Here is a 21,987-nt window from a genome sequence, read left to right on the forward strand (position 1 = left end):
CGCACCAATCCAGGAGCCTTTATCCTGGCCTTCGAGGGGGATACCCTCCCAGAGCAGGTGATGGTGTGCTTGTGCTCCCCTGCCAGTGTCAATAAATGGTAATGCGCAGCATGCTACACACTCGCCAGCTTGCCCGGTGTATGTGAAAGAATGATGGATTCAACAGTACAAGACTTTAGATCGACGTACCTACACCAGGGTTTGTCAAAAGTACGACCAGCTCCATCCTGTGCCTATAACTTCTACTTTTGCTTCAGATACGTCCATTCCCCCTCCTATGCCCCTCCTCTTCTCAGCCTCGCCCCATTCGTCCCACACCTTCCTCCTCAACCTCCCTCTCCCACTCTCCTTCCCCCTCCCCATCAGTACCCCTACCCACCCCTTTGGGTGCTGCTCCCCCTCCTCCTACGGAGAAGTGCTCCCCTTCTACGGCAGCCGCTGGAGCTGAAGCTCCCTCCCAGGACTCCTATTCCTGGCAGCCCCCTGAAAGGTGATCCATATCTCCACATCGGCTATGTTATCTGCGGCCGGTGGGCACCAAGATTGCCAAGTGTAATTCTGTGCCTGACCTTGCTGCAGTCTGCTCTTCTCTTCCTTCACAAGAGAAGCAGCAGAAAGACAAGAACAAGCGCAAGGCCCCTCTGGTACCCCCTGGTATCCTAACTTTTTCACCGAGCGAGGTGGCGCAGTGGTTCGACACTGGACTCGCATTCGGGAGGACGACGGTTCAATCCCGCGTCCGGCCATCCTGATTTAGGTTTTCCGTGATTTCCCTAAATCACTCCAGGCAAATGCCGGGATGGTTCCTCTGAAAGGGCACGGCCGACTTCCTTCCCCATCCTTCCCTAATCCGATGAGACCGATGACCACGCTGTCTGGTCTCCTTCCCAAAAACCAACCAACCAACCAACCAACCTAACTTTTTCAAGTCCTTGAAAGCTTGTTGTGCCCTTTCTACAGCTTCAGCTACATGAGGCTCATCCGATTCTGACTGAGGCAACAGGTCAAATCTATTTTCAAGATTAATGAAAAAGCTGTTTAATGCTCTCCTTTGCCTGTTCCCTCTGTTACCTATTGCCACTTCCCACCTCTGTTCACCCTTCTCCCTCTTTAACCTGTCCAGATCCTCCCTTGCCTTGTCTAAGTAAGCTTGAAGAGCTGCAATTTTACCTTCCTGTTCCAGTATTTTTGTATCTCTACAGCAGATCCTACAGTACCACTGGTGAGCCTCATTTATGTCCCCATTTCCCACGCCACTACATTCGCCCCAATGAAAGAAACTACAGCACCCATCACACCATACCCCGGAACTAACGATCCTACGGCATGTCACACACTTCTCACTCATGGTAAAAACAGAAATCGTATAAACTGATTTAAGTACTGACTAAAACGTAAACAAAGGACATTAGAAACTATTCAGGCAGATATAAATAAGTTGAAAGAGTACTGAATAAAAAAACTGGTGATTACAAATAAGTTTAAGTCACTGTTTACTTACTATACGTGCGCGTGAAATTAAGCCTAAAATCCGTGCTATAGGCGCGAGAAGGAAAATAAACTTCTTACCCAGTTTAATCTTCTTCAACACTTCCACTAATGTAACAACGCTTATATTATATTTATACCAACTGGAAACGTTTACCTATAAGTTGAATCCACCGCTTACTTACTATTCGCTCGCGTGAAATTAGGCCTAGGGTTCGTGCTACAGGCGCGAGAAGAAAAATACGCTTCTTACCCCGTTTAATCTTATTTTTTACTTCACTAACACTTCCACTGATTTCACAACACTTCGTTTATATTTATAACAACTGTAAACGTTTAAAAACAGCTTAATAACAACGCTTTTTATAATTATTTATTGCAGCAAATACTCGAAGAGTCCGCGTCGGCGCAGTGTTGCCAACGCAACAGGCTCGACATTGGCGGTGAATGGCTATTTGTCGCACATTACAATATTTGATCCTATGTGTAATAATTCTTCACCGCTTGTCACTGTTATTTGTGCTTACGTCAAGCCAGACAACTTATTAAGATACCAAGACTCAGTTCATGAGGAGTCCGCCCCTGGTAGCTGAGTGGTCAGCGCGACAGACTGTCAATCCTAAGGGCCCGGGTTCGATTCCCGGCTGTGACGGAGTTTTCTCCGCTCATGGACTGGGTGTTGTGTTGTCCTAATCATCATCATTTCATCCCCATCGACGCGCAAGTCGCCGAAGTGGCGTCAAATCGAAAGACTTGCACCAGGCGAGCGGTCTACACGACGGGAGGCCCTCGTCACACGACATTTATTTAGTTCATGAGGAGGACTATACGGTTTGGATAAATCAGTAAAAGTAGCAAAAACTGAGTCACTCTGAATGGGCTGTAGCTCTTATACAAGGTACTACAGTGAGTAGCGTGGCATCTTCCCACACATAAGACTAGAGTTGTATTACAGTAGAACCCCTCTAATCCGACCTTGAATAGTCCGTCACTCCGGTTAGGCCGACCATGCTCAGGCTCGCGAGCCTGTGACGACTGTCACTGACTGGACGCCTGTCGGGCCATTGTTGCGGTGTCTATCGCTCTGCATATTGTTATACTGTACATTATTGCGCAGTTTTATCCTTTGTTGGGATTTAAAAAAACGTCGTTGTTTGCTTTATTCCGTATTCTCTACAGTACTTAATACTGTAGATTTATTGTATGTACAGTTGTCTGTTTTTCAACATGTCTGGATTCAAACGAAAACACGTAACTCTTTCATTAAATGAAAAATTAGCAGTGCTACAAAGACTAGACATGGATTGAGAGTAAACTGCAGAAACACGAAAGTAATGAGGAACAGCAGAAATTAGGTTAGTGATGGAATTGGTGATCACGAAATAGAACTACTCGTACTTTGGAAGACATTTCTAAGAATTTACATTTGCTGCTCAGCATTATGTGGAAGTGAATCACGAAGTGTGGGAAAACCGAAACAGAAGAGACTGGTCCCCTCACCAGCTGTATATAGTGGGACGGTTAAGGACACAAGTGGCCGATATTGAAGTGAGACAAGGAACCATAGCCTAAAGTTTTTTATTTTATGAACCCCGCAAATGTGCTGTTGGAAGTTTTAGTGTGCTGAGTGTTGACAAAATGGTGAGAGCCGGTCATAGTGGCCGAGCGGTTCTAGGCGCTTCAGCCTGGAACCGCGCGACCGCTACGGTCGCAGGTTCGAATCCTGCCTCGGGCATGGATGTGTGTGATGTCCTTAGGTTAGTTAGGTTTAAGTAGTTCTAAGTTCTGGGGGACTGATGACCTCAGCAGTTAAGTCCCATAGTGCTCAGAGCCATTTGAACTATTTCGAACCTGGTGAGAGCATTCTCTCTCGAAAAACGTTGCTGGTTGGTGTACAGTACGATTAAAGTCACTGAATCCTTACATTTATGACTGATTCCAGTATAATTTCGACTTTTCCTTTGCTGTCAAAAATGTTGCCCAGTTTAACCTGGTTCGCTGGCCAGTGCTGTATCGTTTGCGTCTTCAGCCTGTGACCACACAACCCGGTCCTAAGTTACTGTGTGTGTCTCATGACGGCCTCTGTAACGTTATTTCGGTAGTCTAATCGCCTTGTGTAACCACGAACAAAGCAGGTCCATACCAGAAAGGACATAGTCACTTTATCAAGGGAACAATTTCGTTGTCATGCTAGGGTAACACGAATATTATATGCGGTATATTCGCATATAAAGTGTATGAAACTATTGGCAAACGGAAGAAACTATACAGGTTCACAGGTTGAGTGTTTGAAAATTGTTGCAAAAGAACAAACTCATAACGTTTTAATTAGCTGGTCAGTAGAAAGCGGAGGCATTTATATGAAAGTATAAAAAAAGAAGAAAAACACACACACACAGAGAGAGAGAGAGAGAGAGAGAGAGAGAGAGAGAGACTATGATCAAAAAGTTTCAGTGTCTTTACAAACTGACTTACTTTTCAGCTACAAGAAAAATATGGAGGAGTACTCTAAACTGTTCAAAGAGCACCGGGCGACTTCCCTGGACACAGCCGTGTGGTGGCTGGAGTACGTCATCCGCCACAAGGGAGCGCCGCACCTGCGCAGTGCGGCCCTGGACCTCCGCTGGTGGCAACTTCTGCTTTTGGACGTCATCGGCTTCGTACTTGCTTTACTGATTGCAGCTGTGGCGGTCATATACTTTGCAGCAAAATGTTTGGTGGTCATGGTCAAAGGAAAAAAGGAGAAGGTCAAGAGACAATGAGACTGCGTTTGAGTTTCAAACTGAAATACTGCAACTTGTTGTTGTTTACCGCGAATAACGCGTGTACCTAATGATTCTGAGCTCTAAGACTGATTCATTACCTTGGTCTGGCACCAGAACTTGTTACAGCGAGAAAAAATAGAAAATTGCGCAATGGATGTAACACGTTTTTAGTTCTGAACCAATTTATAGTATATGAGGATTGAGGTGCACTGACTTACGGTGGCCCCTTAAACTCTAAGACGATATTCCTACTAATGTTACAGTTAATAAACTTCCCACTATGTCAGAAACTGTAAGAGACTTCTAACTTCTGCTCATATTGTCTGCTACCGGTTTGTGTTACTCGTATATCTTCCAAGGTGGTAATAATTAATAACAGGCGTTTTGTAATCGACAGAACAATACACAACAGAAACTCATTGGTAAAGACTGTAATTTTTTTTATACTTATCTAAGCAAATAATAAATGTTTTGGTAAAATGTACGATTTTGTGTTTTGTCCATGGGTTCCGCAGACCTATTTTCTTGTCCACATTCCTTGGCAAGTACATTGTCACGGCTTCTAAGTGTTACTATAAGCTGCAACTCATTCCAGTGATGTGAAGTATCGGCCTATCACACAATCTTCCGTGATAATACGTCGTATAAATAGTACACTGCGTAGTACACTCAGGTGACAAAAGTCATGGTAGGTGATTCATGTCGGGCGATCTGGGTGGCCCAGTATTTCACCCGAATTGTCCGGGATGTTCTTCAAACAGATCGCTAACAGCTGTGTCCCTGTGGCATGGCACATTGTCATCAATACAAATTGTCCACGAATGGCTGCAAATGGTCTCCAAGTAACCGAACACAAACATTTCCAGTGAATGATCCGTTCAGTTTGAGCAGAGAACCAGTCCGTTCCATGCAAAAGCAACTCACAGCGTTATCAAACCACCACCAGCTTGCACAGTGCCTTGTAGACAACTTTGGCCCATGGCTTCGTGGGGTCTGCGACACACTCGAATCCTACCATCAGCTCTTACTAAGTGAAATCGGGGCTCATCTGACCGAGCCACAGTTTTCCAAACGTCCGGAGTCCAACTGGTACGGTCACGAGCCGAGGAGAGGCGCTGCAGGCGGGTGTCGTGCTGTTAGCAAAGGTCCTCGCGTCGGTCGGCTGCTACCTTAGCCTATTAACGTCAGATTGCGCCGCACTGTCCTAACGGATATGTTCGTCGTACGTTCCGCGTTGACTTCTGCTGTTATTTCACGCATTGTTGCTTGTCTGTTGGCACTGACGACTCTACGCAAACGCCGCTGCTCTCGGTTGTTGAGTGAAGGCCGCCGGCCACTGCGCTGTCCATGGTGAAAGGTAATGCCTGAGATTTTGTGTTCTCGGCACACTCTTGACACTGTGGAACTCAGAATATTGTATTCACTAACAATTTCCGAAACGGAATGTCCCATGCGTCTAGCTCCGACTACCATTCCGCGTTCGAAGTCTATTAATTCCCGTCGTGCGCCCGCAATCACGTCGGAAACCTTTCAACGTGACTCACCTGAATACAAACTCACAGCTCCGTCAATACACTACCCTTTCGTATCTTCCTCATGCGGTACTACCGCCATCTGTTTAGGTGCATATCGCTAACTCATTACATATATTGGGTTATAAGCTTTAAAATATGAGATATGTCATTCATTTTCTGTAAGTATGTGGAGGTGGTTTGAATTTGCATTCTTGCTTAAATTTTGCTAATATGTCTCTCTTATCTGATGTGGAATTTATCTGTGTGGATAAAAGAGGAAGAGTAGACTTAAGATAATCGTCCGGACGATTCACTGTGGAAAGAAAAAGTATACTACAGTATTGAGCAAAATGTGCATTTGAAGGTCTCCAGGGCCGTAGATACTGTGACAATGAATACTAAAACAGGTTGTTCAGTTGAACTTCCTCAAAAGGGCACTCATGGAAACAGGACAGACAAATGTAGGTACAGCGAAGATACACGGAGTGGACAAAAATTAGGATGGTGTGCGAAAACCACCGGCAACCAGAGAAGCCTCCAGCCGTCTCGGAATGGGAAAATACGGCTCCCGTATGGTTTTCAAGGGAAGCTTACTTCTGTCTTCTGAAACAGTCACAAGTTCAGCTAACGATGACGGAGCTGTAACATAACCTCCTTTCCACAGTAGACTACAAAAGCTCAATAACATCGAAATCTGGGGACTGCGGTGGCCAGGAGCGACGCGACAATTCATCCTCGTGCTCACAGAATCAGTCCAGGACGATGTGAGGTATGTAAGAGCGGTCCCCGTCGTTCTGGAACACAGAATCATCACTGAGGAACAAATGTTCTACCATGAGACGACCCTGATTTCCCAAAATGGTCACATAATCGTTGGCAGTAATGAAATCTTGCACAATGAAAGTGGAGGCCATGGAATAGCACGATACTACTGCCTAAAACAACACTGAACCACCGCCATGTTTCACTCTTGGGACATAAACTCAATGAGAAACAATGTGCAAGAAGTCTCACTTGACCAAATTATTTTCTTCCATTGCTCCATAGATCAGGTTTCATGGGTTCGGTCTGCGTGGGGTAGCGAGGTCTTAGGCACCTTGTCACGGTCCGGGCCGTGACATGGGTGTGTGTTGTCCATATTTTTTGTTACATTAATGTGTAGGCCTAGGGACCGATGACCTCAGCAGTTTGGTCCCATAAGACCTTACCACAAATTTCCAGTTTATGGATTCGGCACCACAAAATCTCAGGTATTTACCTCTCACCACAGACAATGCACTGGCCGACAGTCTTCACTTAACGATCGAGAGCAACAGCGCTCAAGTTGAGTTGTCAGTGCAACAGACAAGCAACGATGTATGAAATAACAGCAGAATCAGTGTGGGATGTACGACGAACGTATCTGTTAGGACAGTGCGGCGAGATTTGCTGTTGATGGGCTACGGCAGCAGACGACCGACGCGAACGTTTTCTAAGAGCAGGACATCGCCTGGACTCGTGACCATATCGACTGAACTCTACACGACTGAAAAACCGTGGGCTGGTCTGGTGAGTCCAGATTGCAGTTGGTAAGAGCTGATGGCAGGGTTCGAGTTTTGTGCAGACATCACGAAGCCATGTACTCAAGTTGTCAACATGGTCCTGTGCAAGCTGGTGGTGGATCCATATTGCTGTGAGCTGTGTTTACATGGAATGGACTGAGTCCTCCGGTCCAACTGAACCGATCATTCACTGGAGATGTTTATGTTCCACTACATGGAGTCAGTTTGTAGCCGTTCATGGACTGCATGTTCCCAAATAATGACTGAATTTTTATGGATGATGAAATGAAATGATCGTATGGCATTGTTGACCGGGAGGCCCCATTCGGGGGAGTTCGGCCGCCGTACTGCAAGTCCTTTTTAGTTGACACCACTTCAGTGACTTGCGAGTCATTGATGATGATGATGGACACACAACACCCAGTCCCCTGCCGGCAATCGAACCCGGGCCCCCTGCGTGGTAGGCGGTACCGCTACCGCTACACTACGGAGGCGGACTTTATGCATGATAATGCGCCATGTCACTAGGTCACAATTGTTCGCGACTGGTTTGAAGAATATTCTGGACGAATTATTTGGCCACGCGTCGAACAGTTATTGTATACGGAGAGGTCAGTTTGTGCACAAAATCCTGCACTGGCAACATTTCCGCAATTATGGACGCCTATAGAGGCAGCATGGCACAGTATTTCTGCAGGGGACCTCCAACAATGTTTTGAGTTCATACCACGCCGAGTTGTTGCACTACGCCGGGTAAAAGGAGGTCCGACACGGTATTAGGACACAGTCCATGACTTTCGTCAGCTCAGTGTAAATCTGCGATACAGTGCCTCTTGAAACACCGAACACATCTGCTACCTTGGTGAGAGAAGTACACACACCATACGACCGCAACAGTTTCCTCACGTTCCCACGGTCGAATTCACGGACAATGCACAGGAGGCGTTCGTGGTAAAATACAACAGCGGTACCTGCAGGCTGGGCTCGCATCCGCATTTTTTTTTTTTTTTCAAGTATGCGTTTCTTGCGGCTTTTCTGTATTTTTGTCCAATCCCTGTAACCCAAAAATGTTCAGGAAAAGAAAGGAATATAATACTATAAGTTGTTAAGAATTAAATAAATAGGAAGTTCAGGGGAGCCAAGGCGGAATGGCTTCAGGAAAAATGCTAATCAATCGAAACAGACAAGGTCGTCGTAAGGAGTGATCCAGGATACAGAAGAGCGGGAACAACCTTTACAGAAATAGAAAGCAATTGCAGCAACATAAAGAGTGCAAGGGAAATTCCACAGTCGAATGCAGAGGAGAGAACGGATAGGTGGAAAGAGTACAGTGAAGGCCTGTACGAAGGGGTGGAGAGTCCGATGATGTGGTACAAGAAGTAATGGGAACCGACATGGGAAACACAAGGGATCGAATATTATAGACGGCATTTAAAAGAGCTTTGGAAGATATGTGATCAATTAAGGTAGAAGGAATAGATAACATTCCTTCGGAATTTGTAAAATCATTGGGGGAAGAGGTAGCCAAACGACCATTCAAGGTGGTGTGTAGAATCTATGAGACTGGAGATGTACGATCACACTTTCGAAAAAATGTCATCTACATCTTCTCGACTACATTCGTATAGTCAGCGTAACAGCTCATTCATCCAAGTTGCTGACAAGATGATGTGAAAAAAAAAAAAAAAAAAAAAGATCTGTTAGATGAACGACCAAAGAGACAGTTCTGATTTTGCACTTTACAGTGGAACTAAGGCTGAAGGAAAATCAAAACATGTTCTTAAAATGTGTCGAAAAGCGTTCGAATATGTAAAATGGTGCCAAATGTTCGCATTTTCTTAAACATTTTGATAAACTGTAGTGAAAGACGGATAATATACGATATGTTTAAGAACCAGAAACGTACAATAAGAATGTAACACGAAGAAAGGACTGCTCAGATTAAAAACTGTTTTAGGCTGGGATGCAGTCTTTCTCCTCTGCTGTTCAATCTCTATATCCAATAGGCAATGAGAAAATTAAAATAGAGATTCATGATTGGGATTAAAATTCAGGACGAAATTCTGTCGACGATATGAATCACGGATGGCGTTGCTACTAATAGTGAAAGAAAAGAAGAATTACAGGACATCCGTAATGGATTGAGTAGTCTACTGAGTGTAGGACATGGATTGAGAGTAAACTGCAGAAACACGAAATTAATGAGGAATAGCAGAAATTAGGTTAGTGAGAGAATTGATCACAAAGTAGAACTACTTTGCAAGTGACATTGCACGTGACAGACTAAGCAAAGAGGATATTAAAAGCAGACTGGCACAGGCAACGGGGGTCATTCCTGGCTAAAAAAAAAAAAAAAAAAAAAAAAAAAAAAAAATGCCTACACGGATTAAACATCGGCCTAAACTGAGGAAGACATTTCTAAGAATTTACATTTGCTGCTCAGCATTATATGGAAGCGAATCACAGAGTGCAGGAAAACCGAAACAGAAGAGACTGGAGCGTTTGAGAAATGCTGCTTCAGAAGTCTGCCAAAAATCTGGTGAACTGATCAGGAATGAGGGGTTCTCTGCAGAATCGGCTTATAAGGAACATGTGGCAGACACGGACAAGGAGAAAGGACAGGACGATAGGACATATTAAGACATAAAGGAGTATACGACAATGACAGAAAGTGAAGAAATTAATTGAAATTTGTTCCACAGCCAGGGCTTGAAACAAGACCTCCTTGCTTACTAGGCAGGCATGCTAGCTATTACACCACCATAGCAGTATACGTAACATAGCTGCCCACACCACCCTACTCCAGTGACCTCCCTAACACAAACTTCAGTTCGCGTGAATTGAAGTTTGTGTTATGGAGGGCAATGGAGTAGGGTAGTGGGGGCAGCTATGGTACCTATACTGCCACAGTGGTGTAATAACTAGCCTGCCTGCCTAGTAAACAAGGAGGTCTTGGTTCATGTCCTCGCAATACCACAAATTTTAATTCATTTCTTCAGATTTTATCATCATCACAGGTAAAGTTGAGACAAGGAAAATTTAATTATATCAGGGAATATCTTTCATGGTACTAGATGGAGATGCAGAATAGGGGAAGGGAGAGATAGGAATACAATCAGCAAATAATTGAGGACGTTGGGAGCAAGCGCTGCTCTGAGAGAGAGAGACTGGTGCAGGAGAGCAAGTCATAGCAGGACGCATCAAACCAGTCAAAAGGCTAATGGCAAGATAAAATAATGTTTTATATGCTTCTGCTGTATAATGGAGAGTGCTGTACCTTGGAGCACCAGTCTTGTAACAGAATTTAATATTTCCTTATTCCATTTTGAAATTACACAAATCAAAAAAAGTTTTGAGTCACCTGTTTCGAGACTCCCGGAACCTGTACAGAAAATTGGAATAGAGATCAACATAAACATCATTTCCGCCCTTTTTATTGCTCATGAAAACTACACATGATGTACCACCATACAGCGAGACCTTCAGAGGTGGTGATCGAGATTGCTTTACATGCCGGTACCTCTAATACCCAGTAGCAGGCCCTCCTGCATTGATGCATGCCTGACCTCGTCGTTGCATACTATCCACAAGTTCATGAAGGCACTGTTGGTCCAGGTTGTCCCACTCCTCAATGGCGATTCGGTGTGGATCCCTCAGAGTGGTTGGTGAGGCACGTCTTCCATAAACAGCCCTTTTCAATCTATACCAGTCATGTTCGATAGGGTTCATGTCTGGAGAATATGCTGACACCCCTAGTCGAGCGACATCGTTAACTGATTGAAGTCATTCACAAGATGTGCACGATGGGGGCGCGGATTGTCGTCCATGAAGACGAATGCCTCGCCAATATGCTGCCGATATGGTTGCACTGTCTGTCAGAGGGAGGCATTCGTGTACAGCTGTTATGGTGCCTTCCATGACCACCAATGCCATATGTCGGTCCCACATAATGCCACCCCAAAACATCAGGGAACCACCACCTTGCTGCACTCTCTGGACAGTGTTAAGGCGTTCACCCTGACAGAGTTGCCTCCTAACACGTGTCCAAAGATTGTCTGGTTGAAGGCATATACAAAGGGCTTATTTCAATAGTGGTACAAGTCTATTTTTGTTCGTATTGAGATACAGAGTCATAAAGTCAAATGAGCGCTGAAAAATCTGCAGTTGAGATACCAGAAATATTCAATCATATGGCTTCCTGCTAGAGACGAACCTTTCTTTCCGTTTGTTTGGCTCATTAATTTCAGAAGCATTAAAGCCAGAAAAGTGGAGGTAATGGACTTGTACCACTATTGAAATAAGCCCTTCATATGACACTCATCGGTGAAGAAAACGTGATACCAATCCTGAGCAGTCCATTCGGCATGTTGTTGGGCCCATCTGTTCAGTGCCGCACGGTGTTGTCGTTTTAAAGATGGACCTCGCCATGGACATCGGGAGTGAAGCTGCGCATCATGCAGCCTATTGCGCACAGTTTGAGTCGTAACATAACGTCCTCTGGCTGCACGAAAAGCATTATTCAACATGGTGGCGTTGCTGTCAGGGTTCCTCCAAGCCATAATCTGTAGGTAGCAGTCATCCACTGCAGTAGTAGCCCTTGAGTGGCCTGAGCGAGGCATGTCATCGACAGTTCCTGTCTCTCTCTATCTCCTCCATGTCAGAAGAACATTGCTTTCATTCACTCCAAGACACCTGGACACTTCCCTTGTTAAGATCCCTTGCTGGCACAAAGTAATAATGCAGACGTGATTGAACAGCGGTACTGACCGTATAGGTATGGTTGAACTATGGACAACATGAGCTGTGTACCTCCTTCCTGTTGGAATAACGGAAACTGATCGGCTGTCGGACCCACTCCATCCAATAGGTGCTGCTCATGCACAATTGTTTACATCTTTGGGTGGGTTTAGTAATACCTCTGAACAGTCAAAGGGACTGTCTGTAATACAATATCCACAGTCAACGTCTATTTCTATGATTTATGGGAACATGGGTGATGCAAAACGTTTTTTGATGTGTGTATAACATTCACTTCATGTATGCTGCCAGTCTTTCTGAAATTACAAAAATTGCCCCATAAAGATAACGCTGTTGTAAGTGTGGGAAACTTTTCCAAGGTACAACATGGTCATGTACCTCGGAACAATTACTCTAGTTAAATTATACTGTGAAATCAAGAAAATCTTATCAATACTGCATTTAATAGTGTGTGTTAAATTAGTGCTCTACTACATACGAATAATCAGTAGGTGAAATCAAATTCAGTAAAAATGTTGTCCAAAACCAGTTAAAAGTCAAAAACATTTTCAAACAGAAGCTATTGGCAACTGACACAGGTTTCCATTATCGATACACAGTAAATTGTTAACATATTAAAGAAACTCAGTTCATTTGCAAATATCATGTGTTGTATTGTAAAAAGTCCTTCCGTTTCTAGGTACAAAATGGTGCACATCTAATGTGGCTTAACCGTTCACACATTACGTGAATAGTTTTAAGAATACACAGAAATTTACTACCCATAATGCTCTGTAGCAGAAGCATTGACAATATCCTCCGAATAGCTTTAATATATTACACAGAACTTAAATATGTATAACTTGTAATATTTTCGAACCATACACAAAATACAATCTTGTGTCTCACAACAACAAGAACGGTAGAAAAAGCTGGAAATTGCTTATAGCAGTATATAGTGTGTATTCCTTCATGAGATTCTAAAATAGGTCACTAGATTGATAAATTGAACAGAAAACCTTTTATGTTCCTAGGTGTCCTATCCTCCAGGTACATCTCTTCCCAACAACATTTTCTTCCATCTGTTTAGGCAACTAAGGACCACTTGATTATTTTAGTTCCTTCTCATTTGCTCTATTCTTTTCATCCAAAAATCTTATTTTCTTCACCACATCTCCCCTTTTCTTTCTTCAGACCACTTTACAACCGAGCGAGGTGGCGCAGTGGTTAGACACTGGACTCGCATTCGGGAGGACGACGGTTCAATCCCGCGTCCGGCCATCCTGATTTAGGTTTTCCGTGATTTCCCTAAATCGCTCCAGGTAAATGCCGGAATGGTTCCTTTCAAAGGGCACGGCTGACTTCCTTCCCCATCCTTCCCTAATCCGATGAGACCGATGACCTCGCTGTCTGGTCTCCTTCCCCACAACAACCAACCAACCAACCACTTTACAACTGTTCTTACTGATTTTGCTTTGGAGCCCTAAATTGAAAGCTTTCCTCCTGAAAACCTGTCGTCCTGCTTCTTTTTTTCTGTATTTTTAAAATCTCTTCTATCTACTTGGATCCAACTTCCTTTTAATTTCCTTTGACAGAGAGACATGAAGCTTAGTTTTGTCAGCCCATTGTTACACTGTATAAATGTCCAAAAAATCGTCATATTTTCCTTACTGTTTGCTATTTTATCTTTATTCTAATGTATTTCATCACTGCTTCTTAATTCCCAGGATTCTGTGGTTCTTACTTGACCCCAAATTACCCCCCCTCTAAAATTTCTAATTTTCTCTCTAAAATTTAACTTAGTAATTTTCGTTACGTACATCAAGTGCAGCAGCTGGTGGGTCAAGAGGCCAATGTAAACTACACCACGTACATTTGCCTCCCACACAGTCACTGGTTCCACAGTGGGACAGTGTTAGATCTGCAGGCAACAATTTCTTCTGTAATCCACAATAAAGTATATCTTTTCATTTGTTGCTGTGCTGCATATCAATTTTTCACAACAAGCATGGATCAGGGTGCTTCACTGAGTTGTTTGAGACCCAAAATTATTTGTGAAAAGACAAATGCCATATGTTTCACATTCCACGAGCAATTTAAGTCATCTTTCCCTAATGTTTTAGATAAACACAATTATTTTGTAGAGGTATATGTTGACGCTTCAAACTGAGGGATTCACTCAGTTATATTATTGATTGCTCAGATCATGTCTTCAGAATTTTCAGTCCTAACGAAAACTCTGTACAGAGTATGTGACTCTGAAGGTTTTGCATTGGATGAAGCATCATCAAAGTAGAAAGTTTTCCATCACCTGTGCATGACCCCTTAGTGACCTTTGAGCACTACAACTGTAGTCGTTTATTCTGTTATAATAGCAACAGAAAAATGTATGATTTTGCTGGGTAATGGGGCATGTGAAAATCCAAGGAAACGATCAAGCTAACATAGTAGCCAAGGAGATGTGTAAGAAACACATTGCATGCCAGTTGCCGGGACACATTAATTCTAAAGAATTTGCATGTGACCTGATCATGCACTCAACCCCCCTTTTTAACTGTCATGATAACTAAATTGCATGGATAAATACACATGGAAACAATTAGTGAAGTGACCCAGTAAATGATAGTTACAAAGAGTTTTACACATGCAATAATTTAATTATTTATGAAATCATTAGTTTTCTAAGTAGTCATTAATCAATATGAGAGGAAATAGCAGCTATTAATTGTCTACTGAATGACAAACAGATTAAGTGTAACAAAATGATTTATTGACCAAAGGACATGAATAAATACATTGTAACAAATCTTCATAGTAAGGGCACAATGATTGGAATATTGAATAAGAAGCTGACCACGTACTTTAAGGGGCTCCCACTCTCAAATCAGGAGAAGAGTGAACTGATCAGCCACTTGAGTCTGCACATTAAATACTACACTTCAACTGTTAAATGGTACAGTGATCGGTAGTGAGAACTTTAATTAGAACAAATAGAAAATTTTGGTGGTATCAGCAGCACCAAATACAATTGCTGCTTAGGGCTTCAATGCAATTGGATGTCCCTGTTCGGCATTCCATCCATAGACAGAGACTGTGCTTTGTCACCAGTAATAGCTACATCTATCTATCTCTGGTGAGTTGGCGCAGCACTCTGGTCCTCATGATAGTTGAGTTTTTTTGTCATGAAATATCTTGTGCAAAGTGGTTACAGACTGCTAATCTCATAAACATGCCATTCTTTCCCACCATGTGAATTTATAAAATTTTTTATGGTTATGATTCGACTTGTTTTTTCATATACATGTGTTTCATTCTCAAACATATTTGACAGCTCTGATTATTTTTTTATTTCCCTGCAGAACATGTGTGTGGGTTATGTTGGATGAATGTTGAATTCCCTTGTCTTTTTCAATATGGTTTAAAGTAAATGTGTGCTTTTTCATATTTACTACCATTTAAGTCAGGTCACATGCACATGGATTGTGATGTTAGAGGGGTGCAGCATCATCGCAACAGCATACTAGGCATCTGAATTGCAACTTCTACCTTCCACATTGCATGGGCTATTGAACTGGTAGAATGAATCTCTGGGTGTAGAGCTCTCACCAGAAGATGGTGGCCTTACTCCCAGCTACCTGACACTTGTTGTGCCAAACATATATGTCTCCTGAAATCATACTCAGCACAGCAACTTCGGTGACTGAAAGCTTAGTGGCTCTCTCCAATTGCTAATGGTGATGGGATGCAATCCAGCTCATAATGTGCTACCATGGTGGCCTGCTGACTTCTAGACTGGTCTGGTGATCATAAAGTTTCCATTGCAGAAAGGGGTCTCTCCCCCAGCATGGTGTTAAAAACGTAGACTTTTCCAGCATAGCACCAGTAGACAGATCCAAATTTAGGGTAATGTCAGAGGGGAATTGTTTCTACTTTGAATAGATGGCCTAGCAATAGTTTTAAACGTAGGGAAATGGGCTTTAATTCTGAACTGAATTTGAATTGATGTTGACTGACTTCAAATTGAATTGAAAGTGGGTCAGTAGGTAGCTTAAGACTGGTTATGACCCACTGGGTGAAAAACATATCAATGTAGCCGATAGGCTCAGACTGCCATCCTTCGTCTAACAGGTGGTCCTGGATCTGCATGGGAAGCAAACACCCTTTGTCCTAGCTCTGAATTGGAAACAGGCTTGGGCCTGTCTGCAGGAAAAACATCCTTTGTCTTGGATGAGACAATGCCCTTTCTCATAGAACTGGTACAGCAGGAGGGAGGAGGACCTTGTGAGACAATGCTCTTTCTCCCTGAACCACTGACTCACACTGGCAGTATAAAAACATCTTTTGTCTAACAAGCAGGCTTGGACCTGCAGGGAAAACAAATGTCCTTTGTCATAGGTGAGAGAAGTCCAGGAAAATCCCAGGTCAGTCATCTTGGATTCTTGTCACAGAGATGCACCAGAACCGCAAGTCAGCCATCTTGTATTCTGATCTGATAGAGCCTGTGCCAGTATAAAAAGATTGCCATCATGAATTTTTGAAATTTACACCAACATGGCAAAGCACCATCTTGGATTTTTGAATCTTCCACCAATTTAAACTTAAGACAACAGCCCTACTTCCACAGTGGCAACACAGGAGTGGGTTAGCACACTTGGGCTATTTTTGAATTTCTCACCATTTGCAAAATTTATCACCAATTTTTTTTTTATTTCCTGCAAGTTTATACACAGGGTAAATGGCTCATTTCAGAAATTTGGCAACAGTGCATGATGACACACAAGGAAGGGAACGGGAGGGGGGGGGAGGGGGGGGGGAGAGACCTAGCAATGATGCAACACACACCATAATTCATTCGTTGTACTTACTAGTGAGAAAGTGAGCAGAGTTAATTTAGTGTACCAGCCACATACTGGTTAACTTAGACCGCCACCAGTAAATGTTTTGCAAATGGTGCCACACATTAAGACGAGGGTAAACCCACTCCCTGCAGTCTCAGGGAATTCCATAACTGTAATGAGAGAGATGGTGCAAAAGTAATACACTGTGATACATTCATTCATACATTTTATTTCATTTGTTCGAACAATCATTCTTCCCGCACTCCATATGTGAATGGAACAGGAAGAAACCCTAATAACTGGAACAATGGGACGTGTTCCCTCTCATGCACCTCATGGTGGTTTGTAGAGTACAGATGTAGATGTGGATGATTGCACTATGAGATGGTCACTGTCAGTGAGGCGAGGACATAGGCATCAGCAAGAGGCATGAGGGGACACCTACCCTGTCCTGAAATTTGGACTGTAGCTTTTGATTCATTACAAAATTCTCTCAAACTCCTAGCAGTCATTGTCTGTAACTCCTCCAAAATGCAGGATGAATATTGCCAACCACAACAGTAAATACTGCAGCCTTAGCAATCATCAAATGTCTTGGGTCTCCTTAGTTGTCACTATGCTTGTGGAAAATCATGCCAATTCCTTGCTTTGGCTGCAGTTTCAGTGGTGATCTGCAATTAAGACGGATATGAACCTTTACAGAACTGTGCCAAAATAATGTCTTCAATCTTTGCACTGTCACTTTCTCATTCTGCCCTTACAGAGCAGAAAGGAGCAAGTGTAATGCCCTAGCACATGATTTCATAAGCAATTTCAAAGGCAAATAAATATGGCGGCAGTATACTTGCCAAGTTTCCTTCTGCAATTCCCCTAAGAATGCCGCATGCCCCAACCCCTCCCCCCACCTCCACTGTACAACAGAAGCACAACAGTACTTCATCATTTATGTGTGGAAGAGAAACCCCATGACGGTTTGCAGATTCTGCATCAGTTTTACATGACAGAGCTTTTGCAGTACACTTGGAAGGACATGGCCATGCTAGATCATAGGTTTGCAAGCCTATACTTATTTCAAGGAGGAAAAAAATGTGGTCTCCAGGATTGGAACCTTCTCAAAGTCTACAGGTGTAGCATGTAATCACAGTGCTATGAATCCTGCATAAGAGGTGGCAAGATGCACAATAATCTGAGGTGTGACGTATAGTCACATAAGAAGCATGTGACCATTTCATAAATATGGAGTAGGTTTTATACACTGATGTTATGGATGCTGGAGAAAAATTTAGTCACTTGATGGTCATCAGCTCAATTTTACAGATGTATTTCAAGTAAACTCATCTTCAGAATATCTGCAGAATGATTTCAAAAGTCATGAGGAACAGATGTTTTTAGTAATTACCAAATAATAAAACTGACAAAATTTTCAAAGAGTATCAACTAAAATGTACTTATCAAAGGAGGTGAGGAGCTTCATGGTCACAGTACAGTGTCATGTACAAATGCCAACATCACTGTGCAACTCAGTGAGAAAATATGACATTATGTACAGGGTAACAAATAGTCCAGTGTGGACTACATTCTGTTACCATTTTGTTAATGTAAATGCATTTCGCAGTGGCACATTTCAACCAGTACTTTGACAATAATTTGTCTTCGTTCAAATTTCAGCACTATGTAATTGCTTATGCAAAGCATTTTTCTCTTTATGCTCCGCAATGTAGTTGCATACTCATTTCTTTATGCTTTTTATCATGGTTATTTATTATTAAAATTGTATTTATTTTAATTATCTACTATAGTAATGTTAAATCTTTCAAAAACTAATTATATTCATCACAGAAAAGCAGTTATATCATGATCTGGACCTCAGAATTCAAAATAAACACATTGAGGGGGTAACTGTCAATAAATTTCTAGGTGTGCATATTGATGAAAATTCAGACTGGAAAACTTTCATCATTTATGTCACTAACAAGTTAAGCTCTGCTTGCTTTGTATTATGTTTAATTAGTATTGTGTGTAGTAGATGGTGTAGCAGGACTGATCACTCTGCTTACACCCATTCTGCTATTACTTATGGCCTCACCTTCTGGAATAATAATAAAAGAAACCTGAAAACCATTATCACTACACAAAAATAAAGTATTAGAATAAATACCAACACTTCAAGACTTACATCAACCAAACAATAATTTCAACAGTTAAATATTCTACCCTTGCCATGCCTCTATGTACAAAAAAAGTGTAATTAGTGTAAAAATGATGCATTGGCAATTTTGGAACCAACTGTCTTACAATAGAAGGATATGCATTGTCATAAAAATACATAAGCAAATATTTTAAAGGATTTTATCTTGATTTTTGCTATTCGAATTTATGTTGTGATTGCAATTTTGGCATTAAGCCCTTTTCAAGTATCCTTAGTTCATAACACTCAGTGGTTATTATTAAACTTTCCCTATTTAACATGTCATAACATGGAAACTAACTACTGTACGAGGACCAAACTTGGCAGCATTAATGTCAAGGACATGGGAAAGAGAAATAATGCAGAATGAATTCAAGTGAAACACTTTTAATGTGCTGCTATGGTACATCATACCATTACATACCGGTACAATTACTGCTACAAAAGCGGCTCAATATGGTGCCCATCAGTGTCCAGAAGAGTTTGAAAGCACAGAATTGCATTCTGCACAGCAGAACAAAGCATGTCCGTAGATAAGCTGGCTGCCTTTTGATATGCTGTGCTTCACATCAGCCCTTGTGTGAACATTCCCCTGGCAAACCCTGTCCTCGAGGTAGCCCCACAATCAGAAATCACAGAGAGTGAGATTAGGTGATAATGCCAGCCAAGTATTTGGAAACACTTGGCTGATGATTCAATCATTTCCAAATGTGTTTTGGAGAAACAGGTGAACTTCACGAGCAATGTGTGGGGAGGCCTCATCTTGCATGAAAACTGTTGAGTTCAATCCATCTCTCTCCTGTGGGGTGGGTATGACAGTTTGGCAAAGCATATCACAGTAATGCTGGCCAGTCACACTGCACATCTTTGATCAAAAAAGTATGGGCCAGTGATGAATGTAGCTGTGAAGCCACATCATATGGTGACATGTTCACCATACAGAGGAACTTCATGCACAGGGACTGGAGGTGAAGATCCTCACACTCAGCAATTCTGCGTGTTCACCTCACGCTACAGAGAAAAGTGAGCTTCATCTGACCATAGGATGGTCCAGGGCCAGCCCTTATCAACTTCAGTCTTTGCGAGAAAGTGGAGAGTGAAGAGAACATGACAGTGTACATCTTGTGATGCAAAATACTATACAATGTGGATCTCGTACAGATACTATTTGAGAATGGTTCTAAGTACTTTCGATACAGTGGACCATGGGATGTTCAACTGTTATGACAAAGCACACGCACTGCCTGAAAATGGGGAATTGAGCACAGTGTTGTCTGCCATAGCAACAGCAATTCCATCAACCACCTGTGGTGCAACCAGTTGTTGGTCTCTTCTGGGAGCAATGGCCAGTTCTCCAGTTGATTCAAACTACTCCATCATCCTCCACGCAGCACACAGAGAAAGAGGACCTTTCTGTAATCCTTTCAGCTGGTGATATTCTCAAAGTGCAGCTGCAGCATTACTGTTGTTTTTATAATAGAGTTTCACCAATAATGCCCTGCTCCTTTTGTCCAAGCTCGTGTTGACACGTCAACAAGTGCACCGCAACTGAGCAAGGGTGTGAGACTATGAATCTTGATGACTGATCACATCACCTGATGGCCATTGTTGGAACTGGACAGTGGCACTGTGATGCATGGAAATCATGCATCCTATACTCTGAACATTAATGCTATGAAGTTTGGTACTCATACGGCAATTAGCTTCCATGTTATAATGTGTTAAATATGGAAAGTTTAAGGGTAGCCACTCAGTACATTGTAATGAGAACAATCTACAGTGGAATTTACAGTTGGCACAACCAATTTTGTGGTTTTCTGACATTCATATACCATGCTTGCAAGATTTTGACATATTGGCAGAAACAACAATGAACAACACAATTGCACATCAAAGAACAACTAGTCAGCATTACTAGTAAATATTCCATTTTATGTGCTGCAGTGTTGAGTGGATTGTATATATCAAACAACTACAAGTGTGTATTTCATATAAAATACATTTTAATGCATTTTTACAATTTATGAGTTGTATAAGCAATTTTAAATGTGGTATTGTGTAGGGTACTAGACATAAAAATATATTTTATGAAAAATACAACTGTAATTAAGTAATGATGAGCTACTAACAGAAGATAGATGGCTGCTACTGAGAAGACAGCAATTTTTTTTATTTTTATTTTTTTTTTTTTTTTCAGGGTAGTGGCTTTCTTACTAATTCACATGATTAAATGTATATAGCATAAGAGTGAATAGCATTAAGCAGGACAATGATAGTTTAATGTTAATGTTGTGAACAGATCAAGTTTATATCATGCCACTGCCTTATATTAATGTGTACCTTGACACATTCTATAGCACTGAATCCATGGGTTTTATGGGACATGATGAATGAGTGAATGAACAAATATAGAAGCATTGAGAAAATCTGGGATGAATGTCAGTGTAAAAAATATTCATGTTTCTGCTCCAGAAGATTTCAGAACAAGTTAATAGAAGAGTTGCCTACTGAGCCAGTAAATTTCAAGTACAGTAAATACAGGTGAGATTGATAACAAACTACACTGGCACCTTCATGTGAGTTCTGTAGCCTGCAAGGCAAACAATGCCTTAGCCAAGGAACAAGGCTTTTGAACGTCCATTAAATAAATGAGAAACAAGATGAATACCAGTACTATTCTCTGGTAATGCCAATTGTACATGATTTTGGAGCTAAAGGTTTACTACTACATGCAGCAAGACTTGCCCAGGAAAATATAAATGAGTGGAAGGAACACAGTGGTAACCCACAAGAGCAAAATTTGAGTTACTGCATGCTGTAAACTACATTTGGATAAACTGAAAGACAAGAACATGAATACAATATGGCAAATCGATATGTGTAGAAGACATTACTTTGTAGCAGTATGCATGACAC

General features: G+C 42.1%; 1 protein-coding gene across 1 annotated transcript in view; it reads left to right on the forward strand.

The window, feature by feature from the left end:
- The window catches only part of LOC126199058 (UDP-glycosyltransferase UGT5-like), a 168,286-nt gene extending 163,549 nt beyond the window's left edge, over window positions 1-4,737 (forward strand). The window contains exon 7 of the mRNA XM_049935769.1: window positions 3,971-4,737. Within this exon, the coding sequence (XP_049791726.1) occupies window positions 3,971-4,250 (280 nt within the window). The 3' untranslated portion in view covers window positions 4,251-4,737. The remainder of the gene's footprint in view (window positions 1-3,970) is intronic.
- Window positions 4,738-21,987: the final 17,250 nt, after the last annotated feature.

The sequence above is a fragment of the Schistocerca nitens genome, chromosome 8 (assembly GCF_023898315.1).
Source record: "Schistocerca nitens isolate TAMUIC-IGC-003100 chromosome 8, iqSchNite1.1, whole genome shotgun sequence".
In the NCBI taxonomy this organism is placed as follows: Eukaryota; Metazoa; Arthropoda; class Insecta; order Orthoptera; family Acrididae; genus Schistocerca; species Schistocerca nitens.